Source organism: Castanea sativa, chromosome 1 (genome assembly GCF_040712315.1).
Source record: "Castanea sativa cultivar Marrone di Chiusa Pesio chromosome 1, ASM4071231v1".
NCBI lineage: Eukaryota > Viridiplantae > Streptophyta > Magnoliopsida > Fagales > Fagaceae > Castanea > Castanea sativa.
Genome location: NC_134013.1, coordinates 18,191,302 through 18,204,857, shown reverse-complemented (window position 1 = coordinate 18,204,857; position 13,556 = coordinate 18,191,302). Strand labels below are relative to the sequence as shown.

General features: G+C 32.6%; 1 protein-coding gene across 1 annotated transcript; it reads left to right on the top strand.

Moving 5' to 3' along the window:
• The first annotated feature begins 8,423 nt into the window (after positions 1-8,423).
• On the top strand, positions 8,424-10,685 carry LOC142621763 (uncharacterized). Its single transcript, XM_075795120.1, has 4 exons — positions 8,424-9,340; positions 9,448-9,579; positions 10,153-10,331; positions 10,453-10,685. The coding sequence occupies exons 1-4, from the start codon at positions 8,424-8,426 to the stop codon at positions 10,683-10,685; spliced, it is 1,461 nt and encodes a 486-aa protein (XP_075651235.1).
• Positions 10,686-13,556: the final 2,871 nt, after the last annotated feature.

The following is a 13,556-nucleotide window of genomic DNA, read 5'->3' as shown; positions in this document are numbered from 1 at the left end:
AAAAAGTCCAGCCGGTGCCTTCGGGGTGTTGGGTTGAATCCAGTGTTAATGGCCCATTGTAAGCCCACCAGGCACTGTTTTCTTTTTTCTTTTTTCTTTTTCTTTTTTTTGAGAAGAAGGCTCTGTTGTTGTGGTTTTTGTGCAATTCAAGAATTTCATTTCATACATTAAAGGTCAATTCATAGAAATGCTCCCATGCTCTCTGTCTCTCTCTCCGTGGACAACTTTGAAATCTATAACTCTGATTTCAATGGGAACCCCTTTTTAGCTCTATAGTTTTTCTAACGAGAGTCCGTTTTTATTTTAAAAATAAAAAAAAAAGTACGCACAAAAATAATGAAGTCAAGAAAACTATAGGATTACAATCTATTTACTTCTGCCATTAGACATGAATTCAAAAACGGTGGGCCAACAAAATACCTGCAAGGCTGCAACAAGTTGAGTAGAGGCAAAATGGGCCAAGGCCCTTTTTAAATATCCTCAATAACATGGTCCCATCTAGAGTTACAATTATGAAAAATAAATGGAATAAAAAAAATCATGGAAGTTATTGTAATAATTTGATTTCGTTCTTCGATGGATAATTCTTTTTTATTCTAAAAGACTAAAATACCCAATTGATGATTTGAATGGTGAACGTATTCATTAAAAATATCAAAAGATGTTAAGATAAGTTACAAAGCTCTCGGCATTTTTTTGTGTCACTTATAATTATGATTATTGAAAAATAATTAATACTATTAAATTAGACTAAACAGAATTTTCGGTCTTTAAAACTTGAGATTGTTTTCAATTTGGCATTTTATGTTTTCATTTTAACATTTCATCTTAAATTCCATTTTCGTATTGACCTAATCATCCATATCTCTTAGTAATATGAAGTAATGCAATCTAAGATTTTGTGCTGGAAAGTGATTAGCTCCAATAGCTTAATGAAGAAGATGGTGAAAATGTGTTACAGGGTGATCTAATTTATTTATTTTTACTAAAAAGTTCTTTATAGATGTGTCAACTTTCAAGCACTATATGATGATTGATTGTGTGTTACTTGGTGGTGAATCACTTGTATTAGGCCTTGAAGTCCAACCCATGTACGGAAGCAGGGGCAGCCCGAAATTATTTGGGGCTAAGGCGAAAAGTTTATGCAGAGCTTTTAATGTGTAAATATTTAATAAACAAAGTTATTTAATACTAATCAAATCTAGGTTAATTTGATATATTAAGTACATAATTTGATGAATAATACCAACTAATCTAATGTTAATTTCATATAGAGAATTAAAAATTATAATTGAACAATAAATATTAATAAAAAGAAATAAAAATATATTATGATTAAAAAATACTTTATTTTAGATATACAACGATACGTAGTTAAGTAAAGTTAAAATCTAAGATTATGTTTGGTAACAGGTTTTGTTTTTTATTTTCAAAAATTTGTTTTTGGGAATATAAAGAAAAAATAATTTTCTTGTATTTTTTAAATCAAAACATGTTTGGTTAGTTGAAATTAAAAAGATAGTTTTTTTAAAGAAAAAATAGAAAATACTAAAATATGTTGCTACTAGGATTTGAACTCTAATGCTAACTCATTAAACAAGACATATTCATTAAATTAACGGCATATTTTCATTGACTTTTGAAAATTAGAAACTAAAAAAAGCTTCTTGAATGTTTTTATTTTCTTTCACAAATTGAGTTTTGAGAATAATTTTTATTTTCTATCCAATTTAGGTTGCTAAACAAGTTATTAGACTCAAAAATAGAAAATTATTTTTGAAAACAAAAAATAAGAGGAAAAAACAGTTACCAAACATACACTAATTTTTTATTTTATATCTTATTTTTAAAATAGAAATATAGATATTATTTGGTGTGTGGCTTTATAGGATATCAATTTACAAAAATTAAAGTCTCAAACTATTAGGAGAAATTAATCTATAATTGATGATTTAACACATTTGCAACATTTTCTTGCAACATTTTATAGTTTCAATTAAGTTAGGGTTCTATTGATCCGTACATTTAATAGAAATAAAAAGAAAAAAATGCCCTTAAAGCACTATAATATGTTCACGCTACAATGTGACATTGACTCTTATTGATGAAATTCATCAATCTAACTAGTGAATGTTTAAATTATTTTTTTGTAATTAGTAACATGAAAATTTGTAAGTCAATAATAAAATTTATTGTATCTTTAATATCACTAATAAAAAAAATGCAGAACCTTTAAAAATATATATATAATTTCATAAAAATTTGGCCTTGTTATAATTGGGGAGAATTTTTTTTATTTGGTGGGCCTTAGGCCGGCCCTGTACGTAAGAGAATATGGGAAGCTTCTTTGAAGTCACTTATATTACTGTTAGCGATTATTTTGTTTGTTAGTGATTTGATCCGGAGTTACAACTTACTGAAGCTCTATTTTACTACTCATTCAGTGAGTTTAGTACACAGATTTCTGAGGGTTGTTTTCTCTCATTCTGTCTCTGACATTTTCTCCTAAAGTTCGTATTAGAATATTGAACTTATTTGTTGGAATTTTGGTTCACCAGGAATTTGACTTCCCATACATTTGGAGTCCAAAAAATACATTAAATTATAGTTAAAGTTTCCCCAACTACGCGGGCTTCCTCCTTTTTGTTCTTCATTAGTAAATTACTTACTTATATCATACAAGAATCTTGCTAAACAGTAAACTGAACCTGACAAAATAATATTTGCGCTTTTGAGGCAATTCAATACAACCACCGCGTGAACTGTGAAGGGAGATATATATTGATTCTATTCAAAGATTCCAGAATGACGTCTAAATACCCTTCTGGCAAGGTAGCTATCAATGTCAATGACATTATAGAAGATATAAGAGCAACCACGTTACTTGCAACAATCCTTCATCCTAAGATTTTACCAGAAGATTTTTGGTTATCCCATCATCAGATGTTCAGAGCAGCCAATGGAACCTGTTAGACATAAACACTGACCTTTGTCTTTTTTGAGGGGAGGAGGTTTCACAGACACACAGATGTATCATGGATATCCTGTCACTATTCACTTTCAATGGCAGAATCACTCAACCAGGGAATAAAATTTTTGTTTATTTTACACTAAAAATTTCATTTTTTTATTTTACACATCATCTTTTTAAAACACTCACATTAATTTATATATTTTACATATCTATTCTAATTAAATGATATTATTTATTATTTTATTATTATTTAGTAATACCTTTCACCGGTTCCTCTACATTTTCTCTCAAGTCTCACCCATTCTGTACTAAAAAAAAACATTTTACCCATTCCTCTCCTTCTCTCACTTTCTCCCTCACAGCCGCCTCCTCACCCAGCCTGCCTTCGTCGCCGATCCAGCTCGCCACCTCAGCCCTCCACCGATTCGGCCTCCCTCTTTCCTTCGCCCCTCCCTCTCTCCTCCACAACCGACCCTTCACCTCCCACCCCCAACCGACGAGCACCGATCTCCCACCCCCCACCCCCAACTGACGAGCACCGATCTCTCTAGCTCCGATCCATAAGCACCGATCAGATCCAAGATCTCCCTAACTCCGATTAGGCAAGACCCACGAGCTCCGATCTAGTCAAGCACCGATTGTTCCACAAGCACCGATCGTTCTGATCAAGCACCGATCTGTGTTTGTGTATCTTTGTGTGTGTGTGTGTGTGTGTTTTTTTTTTTTTTTTTGATGAGCAAGTGTATCTTTGATTCTCTGTGTTGATTTGTCTATGTGGATGTGTTTGTGTGTGGGTGTGTTTGTGTGCATCTGAGGAAAAAGAAGAAGATGAGGAGAGACGTTTACTGAGTTTGTTGAGCATGGAGAAGAGAGAAAAAAAAACAAGCGAACCGAAAATTGATAAAATAATGAATGGATGAGCTACAGTAGCCGTGTATATTTACACGGTTATTGTAGCTCGTGGATGAATTTCCACAATTTTGCACAGCTTTACACCCACTGATGTGGGTGTTTTTTATTGCCAAAAATGTATAAAATGAGAGAATTTTTGTATTTTAGAAGAGTTTTCACACACTGATGTGGATGCTTTAATTTTTACTTAAATTCATTTCAGAATGGGCTTGTAAAATTTTCCAATAGAAAGGTAATGTAGTTGCTTATACATAGCTCACTGGGCTAGATATTGCCCATTGGGCTAACTATTGTAACTGAGTTAGGTCTATTCCCCTCTTTGCCTTGCCTTGCTGGCTATTCTTTAAGGTGAGCGGAAATGACCGGGCTCGTATGTCTTACATTTGTGTAATGATGTGTTCTTATTCAGCAAAACAAAAAAATTTGTGGACTTGCTAGGTACTGAAAACATATCTTATATTGTGATAATTAGAAAATACAAAGAGATAATTATGGAATCTTAACCTATGCATGTCTTGCAGTTTTTTTTTGTGATGCCTATTTTTCTGATAGTTCAATAGTTACAATGGAGAGGAGAGATTTGAATTTAGGATGTTTTCATTGAAAATATCAAGAGATATCAATTAAGCCATAAAAGTCTTGGTTTTTTTTTTTTTTGTGACACCTATGACTGCTGAAAAATGATTAATACTATAAAATTAAATTAAATAAATTTTTGGCCCTTAAAATATGAGATTTTAATTTTTTTAAATTTTTTTTTTCAGTTTAGCTCTTTATGTTTAAAAATCTTTATTTTGACCTTTCATTTTTATTTTGTTTTCATATTGACTATATCGTTAATTTCTATTAATAATATGAAGTGATGCGATCACATTTATTGCGCTGGAAAGTGCTTAGCTCCAACAGCTAAAATGAAGAAGATGGTGAAAGCCTGTTGCTTACAGAGTGGTGCGATTTATCTATTTGTGCTAAAAAGTGCTTAATAGCGTCAAAACACTATCCTTGGTGATGAGTCACTTGTATTCGTGGCCTCCGATCCATGTAGAAAAGAGATGGGCCAAAATCCAATTTGTGTGGTGAAGTAATTGTGGATTTAGAGCCCAATAACTTATGAAGAAAAACTAATTAGCTAATACTTATTTGTGCGTGATGAAGCAAAAGTTCGTTAGTCGTTATGAGTTCATTCAAATATGGCCGGTTACACTTCGGCATCGCGACTGAAGCGAGAGCTCACTCAAATGGTCACCGGTGTAGTGCCTGCCACAACGCTTCCGATGCCAAAATTAGTGTGGAAGAAGATTTATAACAATAAAAATACCAAAAAATAGCTCAGTATATCTTGTGACTATGTATGTACCTTACATTGGTGTTGTGAGGGCTTTATATATCCCTCTGGATTCTAGCCATTGTGGTGTTAATGTCTTTCTTGATAACGTTTCCAGTTGAGTAATGGGATTTAATACGTTTCCAACGGTTCGTCTAGCTGGTCTTGTAACCGTCTGGGACTTTATTGGCAGCATTGAATGGTCTTAACATCCTCGTCAGTGACGCGGATAATCGGTCAGGTTCGTCTGTGGAGGCGATCTTGTCCGTGTTTTACTTCGTCAGTCCCATCAGTGCGCTTTATACCTAATAAGTATTTGTATTTTTTAGTTATTTTTTAACCCAATACAAATTTTTTCTTGGCAAAAAAAGAAAAAGAAAAAAAGGTACTGTTACTTTTTGTTTGTTTTAGTAACTTGTTACGGAGTTACAACTTACTCAAGCTCTTCTTTACAACTATATAATCAAAGCATTAGCGCTATCTTATTCAGCGAGTTTAATACACAGATTTCTGATGGTTGCTTTCTCTCGTTCTATCTTTGACATTTCTCCTAAAGTTTTCATATTACAATATTGAATATATTTGTTGGAATTTTGGTTCACCAGGGATTTGACTTCCCCTATATTTGGAGACCAAAAAATACATAAAATTCTAGTCAAAGTTTTCCCAACTACTTGGGCTTCGTCCTTTTTGGTTCTTTATTAACAAATTATTACTTATCATAAAAGAATCTTGCTAAACAGAAGCTAACAAAATATTTGTTCATATTGACAGATTTGATTTCTTTTTAATAGTACTCCTTTTGTTTTTAATTCTTTAGAAAATGATATTGACTTTATAAGCTCTTTCAAAGGTAATTCCATGCAACGACAGCATGAAGGTAGATATCTATTGATTTTATTCAAAGATTCCAGAACGAAGTCTATAGACTCTTCTGGCAAGCAAGATGCAAGGTCTGTTTGGTATGTAATTTTAAACTACAGTTTTCGGTGTTTAAACATTGAAATACGCATTTTCATAACACTTTTTAGCCCACACATATTTCTACAATACTTAAACAACAATGCTAAAAATCTCTAATCAAATGGGCCAGCAATATTCTGTTTTCCAGTTGTAGTTTGATATTTTAAAAAAAAAAAAAAAAGTTGTTTACAGATGCTCTAAGAATATTAGAATATTCAGAAATACTTTTAGAAAATTCTTATACTTGAAATAAAAAAGAAACTTTTTTTAATAATTTTTTTTTCTATTTTTTATATAAAAAAAATCAAAATTTTCTTAAAATTATTCATTAATTATCAAATAATAGAAGGAGAACTGTTAAACAAACCATTTAAAAAAAAAGCTATGATAGGACATGGAGATCTTAGTTTATCGGTTTGGCTAGTTATATTTGACACATAGTTTTAAAAACAAGATCAGACCGGCCGGTCCGACCGGTTTAATTGGAAACCGGCCTTAGATCTGGTCCGGCTATGATATAAAACCGAAAATAAGGCAAAAAACGCTAAACAGTACAAACCGGTTGGTTCAACCTCAAGAACTGTAAAACCGGCCAATCGAACCTGGAACCGCTCCTCTGCCTAAAGGCCCTAAATTATGCCATTTTGCCCCCTCAAAATTAACCCTAAATCCTAAAACTATGATCAGCCGATTCAACCCTCTCACTTCTCTAGTTCTCTCCTCAGTCCTCATGCGTCCAGCCTCCTTAAGCTCTCATACTCCTTGCCTCACACTTTCCCTCATGGCCTCACGCCTTCAGCCCCTCACTCCCTCGCGCCCTCATCCCTCACTCCCTCACACAGCACGCCTCTCTGTCTCGCGCCCTCGCCCACTCTACCTCTCCTCTCTGCCTCGTGGCCCTCGCCTCTCTGCCTCGCCCACTCTGCTCACTCTCTCTGCCTCCACGCATGCCGCCACGCTCACCATCACGCCCTCAAGCATAACGGCGTCGGCGCCACGCCCACGATCTTCTTTTCGCCCGATCGAAACTAAAAATGGTATGGTTCAATTTCATTTTTCATTTTTCCCTTTCTTTTTTCATTTCAATTTCCTTTTCTTTCTTTTCTTTTTTCTTTTCTTTTTTCACTTAAATTTCTCATTTCCATGCTTCAATTCTCGTTTGCAGGAGAAATTTCTGGACCTTAGAGACAAATGTTGCAATTTATGGTTGTGATCGTGGACTTTGAAGTCTGAAGTGTTGGTTTTTTTTTTTTTCCTTTGAAGTGCTCCGCTCTGCTTTCTATTTCTCGGCTTCATCAGGTAACATTCTTTTCTTTTGATTTTCTTTTGATCATTTTCTTTTATCGTTTTTTTTTTCATTTCTCTTGGCTTCATCTCAGATTCTCCATTCATGTTCTTGGCTTCATCTCAAGTTTTCTGTTCCGTGACTTCTTGGTAAGTGGTAACTTCTATCTTTCAATTATTAGTTTACACTTACAGAGTATGTTGTGGATTTGATTTACAGAGCATTGTAAAATACATGTTGTGGATTTTGTGTATGTTGTGCATTTTGTTACAGAGCATTATTGTTTGTGAAATATTGTTTACAGAGTATTATAAAATTGTTTGTGTATGTCACTATGTTATGTTGATGAATTTATTTGTTGATAAAATAGTTGCTGCCAATCTGAAATTGTTGAGTGAAATGGAGTTTGCCTCTGTACCATCTAATGAACATGCTTCTACAATCGGGTCTAATGCTAATTCTTCATCTGTGAGAGCGAAATGTGATCCTGCATGGGATCATGTAACTGAAGAGTTGAAAGACGGAAAAAGTAGTTATAGATGTATACATTGTGGGAAAAGTTATAAAGGAAGGGGCATCAATAGGATGAAAAGACATCTAGCTGGAATTAAAGGTGATGTGGCTGCATTTATGGGTGTACCTTATGATATTAGGTTTCAAATAGTTAAGAATTTGAAGGAAATTGCTAAATCTAAAGAATAAACAAAAAAGGATAAGAAGCATCTAATTATTCACCATTAGAGGACTCACCATAATTTGAAGATGTCCAAGAAATTACTCCTAGAGGTAGGGGGTTAGGTAGGGGAAATAGAAGTGGTGCTCCTATTAATTTTCCACCAAGATCCAATCTTGGTAAGAAAAAGTTTGGTAACATTGGTAATTACTTCGCTCCTAAAACAACACCGGGAGCTCAACTTTCTATTAAAAGTATTCTTACTGGCAAAGAAAAGAAGTTGAGGGTTGATATGACTATAGCAAGATGGGTGTATGATGCTTGCATTCCAATTAATGCTGTGAATTCTAGTTATTATCAACCTATGCTCAATGCTGTAGCTTCTTATGGTCCTGGATATAGAGGCTCAAATTATCATGCCTTTCGAGTGCCTTTGTTGAGAGAAGCAAAAAGAGAAGTCCAATTGATTGTTGATTCTCATCGTTCATATTGGGCTGACACTGGTTGTACAATAATGGCTGATGGGTGGACTGATACTAGGCATAGAACATTGATTAATTTCCTTGTCTATTGTCCTAAAGGAATTGTTTTTATACGTTCTGTTGATGCTTCTGACTTGGTTAAGGATGCTATTAATTTGAGTAACTTGTTTGATGAAATTGTTAATTGGGTTGGTCTTGCAAATATAGTACATTTGGTCACTGACAATGCTGCAAATTATGTAGCTGCAGGAAGAATTTTGTGTGGAAAATATAGGAACATTAGTGGATCACCTTGTGCAGCACATTGCCTAAACCTAATTTTTAAGGAGATTGGGAAGATGGATCATGTAGCTAAACTTGCAAAGCGTGCATCCAAGATCACAGTGTTCATCTATAGTTATGTGGCTTTGCAAGCTTGGTTGAGGATTAGAAAAAATTGGACAGAAATTGTGCGTCCAGGGCCAACTAGGTTTGCTACTACTTTCATTACCTTAGGGAGTCTTAAGGAACATAAGCATGACTTACAAGCATTGGTGACTAGCAAATTTTGTGTTGAATCAAGATATGCAAAAGGTAAGAAAGCAAAGGCAATGGTGAAAATCATTCTTGACAATCAATTTTGGAATGATTGTCATGGAATTGTGCATATTATGTCACCATTGATTCGTTTATTACGCATTGTTGATTCTGATGAAAAACCAGCTATAGGTTATGTATATGATGACATGTATAGAGTAATTGATGGAATTTAAAAAAAAATTTCAAGGACAAGAAGAGACTATGGGAGCCTTATGTTAATATTATCAAGGATCGTTGGGATAATCAATTCTATAGAGATATTCATGCTTCTGCTTATTGGTTGAATCATGCATTCCAATATGACTCATCTACTCTTAATAAGAGGCTAGAGACACAATCTACTGTGACAGATGTTATTGAATCAAAAGTTTCAGTTGGCCGATTGAAGTTGGTGGAGGAATTAAAGCTATTTTGAGAGCGTAAACAAACTTTTGGAACCCAACTTGCTCAAGAATCAGCCAAGACATTTCAGCCGGGTAAGATATTGTTTACTTTAGCTAATAATAAAATGAAAATATGTTTTAAAGATCATAGCTCTTTTTTTATATTTTTGGTATAAGTATGTTTATTGATTCATTGTATCTTTGTTTTGTGTTGTATATGGAACTTAGATGAGTGGTGGAAGTTGTTTGGATCTTGTGTTCCAACCTTACAAAAGTTTGCAATTCGGATCCTTAGCCAAATAGCTGCCTCTTCGGGATGTGAGCGGAATTGGAGTGTTTTTGAACAAATACATAGCAAAAGAAGAAATAGATTGGAGCATTAACGACTTAATGATCTTGTGTATGTTCATTATAACTATCGATTGAAAGAAAGGTATACATTATATAATCTCTTTGTTTCAACGTTTTTGTGGGAAAATATGAGTGATTCACTAATTTGGTCAAGTGGGTTCTTTGTTATTGTGAAATATAAGTGATTTGGTTATCAATTATTCATTATGTTCATCTTGTGATATAGAGTCAAAAGGAAGAAGTTCAATTTTGATCCTATTGATTATGCAAGTATCGATAGAATTGAATTTTGGGTAGTGGAAGATGAGGAATCTCCATTTCTGGATCATGAAGAGATAGAGAATGCATTATATGAAGAGGGAGCTCATCCAATCGAAGAAGGGTCTTCTAGCCATGTACAAAGAGGTTAGCTTATAACAATTCTTTGCCTAATTGCATATTTTAATTAGACTATTTATGATTTATGAGAAATGATTATTAGAATCGTTATTTCATTTATTGCTCTTTGGTTTTGGAATTTGTATAGATATGGACAATGAAGTGATTAAGGACGATGATGACATCAATTTGAAATCATTTGGTGATGAAGATGATGCTCCTCTCGGATTTAGAGATAAAAATCATCCTATTCCTATTGAAGATGAAGAAGATGAGAATGAAGATGATGATAATGATGCTAGGGGTGGAGCATTTGGTTCACATGATGCTAGGGGTGGAGCATTTGGAGATATTGATTTCAATTTTCTTCATAACAAATGAGGCTTAGGTCTTAAAACTTATTAGTTGTTTGTTTGAAACTTTAAAACTTATTTGCTATTTGGATGTAATGAACTTATTTGTTATTTGCCATTTGGATGTAAATATAATGACTAATGAACTTATTTATTTGGTTTTGTTGAAAGTTTATTATGTTAAGGATGATTGTTTTGTAATGTGATTATGTTAAATTCTTTAAAAAGATGTTATATACTTCTTTTAAAAAAATATTAATTATATATATAATTTAAATAAATAATAATTAAATTATTTATGACGTCACTGGTTCGATGATCGGTCTGACCTTAAAACCTGATTAGACATTTCAAATTTATTAACTTACAGATAAAGTTGGTTTTCATTTATTTAATTTTCAGTAGGAAGCTTCCCCGAATGTTTGACTCAAGTGAAGATAGTTAAGGTCGAGCAGCTCGAAAACAAAGCGTTGCCGGATCCACTGACTTTTACACTGACTTGAACGAAAAAGGTATATATATATATATATATATATATATATATATATATATATATTAAGAATTTAAGATGGATAACACCGACACTTTAGTATGGGTTCAAGTCCAGAAGGATACATTATTACATATATATATATATATGTTGTTTTATGATAACTCTGAGTTGTACTATGAGAGAATATGCCCTCTAAATTCTAATTCTAATATAGCTGTTTCTGTTTATGAAAGTTTGGATTTTACTAAGAAAAAAATAAAATAATTAAAAAAAAAAAAAACTCACGATGAAGACTATTGCTGGTAATATGCTAATACATTCATACGTACCAGTACATAAATGTATATTAAATTCAGCACCAAATCATAATAAGACTCATTCCAAACACTTTGAACCCAATTGACAATAATCAAAAGAAAAAAGAAAAAAGAAACTAACTAACAAACAAATTAGACTTTAAAATTATACTTGGAATACATTCACTCTTCTAGAACATAATTACATAAATATATATTAGAAGTTCAGCACCAAATCAATATCATAATTCATACTCTTTCTAAACACCCTGAAACCTACCAAAAATACTCAGCAGAAAAACATACGAGAAACTAACTGACAAACAACTTAGACATTAATATTATGTTAGAGGCTCCACAAACTTTGTTTTTTCATACTACAAATTCAGACCTATTCAACAGTTATTATCTGCAGTTAATCTAATCCGACTTGTTCTTGGCTGCGGAAGGACTACAGTAGAATTTTCCGTCCAAATGGATTAAAATGTGTTTTAGAAGCAATATATTGAGTTTGCTCCTAAAAACTTGAAAAATTAGAAGTTTTTAGCATATTAGTTTTATTAAAATTGTTGAACTATTAACTTATTAAGGCAACAATTCAAAGCATGGATGCGCAGCCATCGAGATTACGAATACCAGTTGAAATTCTAAAAATAAGTTTGATGTCCAAACTCGAAAGGTGTAGTACGTGATGTAGACACATTTTGAACAAAAAGCACTAAAACTAACATTTGTTAAAGAGTTTAGACTCTAGTTGACTCAAATTAAACAATTTAAGTCAAGTTGATTAAAGTAACCAATTATGACTGCACAACTAGTTTATGGTTAACTTTTGTTGGGTTCTAAGATTTTAGGTTCAAATGTATTAGAACTTCATTTTGTAATATTGGCAAACCATGATCAAAATGTTTAGTCCTGTTTTTAGACTTGCTTAAAGTATGTTTATGTGTAAAGTTAGAATCGAGTGCACTGCAGGATTTACTGTGTAAATCTGCCTAGCTCAATCGATTGAAAATTAAACTTGATCGATCGAACAAAAACTTGTTGTGAAATTTTAAAATACTCGCAAGTGTACGAACTGTACTGAAATATAGTTTGACAAAAACGAGGTCGAACCCACATGAACTTGAATGAACGTAGGAAAATTAATTAAATCTTAACCAAATTAATCCTAATCTAGTTTAGTAAAAATTGGTTGTTTTGAAATTAAATAAACTAAGTAAATAATAAAATTAACTAAATAGTTAAGCTAAGCAAAAGATATAAAGCAATAAAAAGATGTAAACAATCAAGGGAAAGGAATTAAGGTTTTGGAATCCGCCTTATAAGTCATATTAGCATGTATTTATGATCATTAATTTTTCCCAACTCACTACATGATAATCTAGAAATCAATCTTGCTATCATGGAAAATATTCTCATTAAAATCCTTATTTTAAAAATTAAAAGCATGTTCTTCTTCGCTTCTTAAGTATAAAATCAAATCATCATTTGTATTCGTAGCCAAATAAATCACAAGATATATCAAATTCTAAAAATCAAATCTTAAATTGTATCCATTGACTAACAAATCACAAGCGATATCCAATTTTATAATCAAGAATTAATAAACCAAGCATTCAATTAACTAAGACAAATCCTAAATCATGAGAAAAACATGATTGAACTCATATCTAGAATCTCATCTTAGTCAATTGATATGAATCAAGAACAATTTAAATCATTAAAGAACAATTATTGTGGGAAAAATCAAATCACATAAATATTACTAATAATCCTTAACAAGGTTTCATCCTCAACCCTAATTATAAATTTAGCTACTCATAGTAATTAAAATAAAACACAGGAATAAAATACTAAACATTAAACTAGACAAATAAAATAAAACTAACGGTCATGGAAGAAAATCAAAGAAGTAGCCGCACTCTCTATGTTCAGCCCCCAGCCCTAGCACTAGCCCTCTTGAATTTTGCCCTAAAGAACCTTCAAATAGGTCAAGGAATCCTATTACAAGTTGAATTCCTGTTTGGGGAAAATCCCAGATTTTTAGGCTTCACTTAATCGAAAATTTTGGCCCATTTACTATCAGAATTCGGACTTTTGGTAAACT

Excerpts from the sequence above, each read along its gene's own strand:
- LOC142621763 (XM_075795120.1), top strand. The coding sequence starts at position 8,424 with ATGACTATAGCAAGATGGGTGTATGATGCTTGCATTCCAATTAATGCT. Across the intron at positions 9,341-9,447 it reads GGTTATGTATATGATGACAT|AGATATTCATGCTTCTGCTT; the intron begins GTATAGAGTAAT and ends TCAATTCTATAG. Across the intron at positions 10,332-10,452 it reads TTCTAGCCATGTACAAAGAG|ATATGGACAATGAAGTGATT; the intron begins GTTAGCTTATAA and ends GAATTTGTATAG.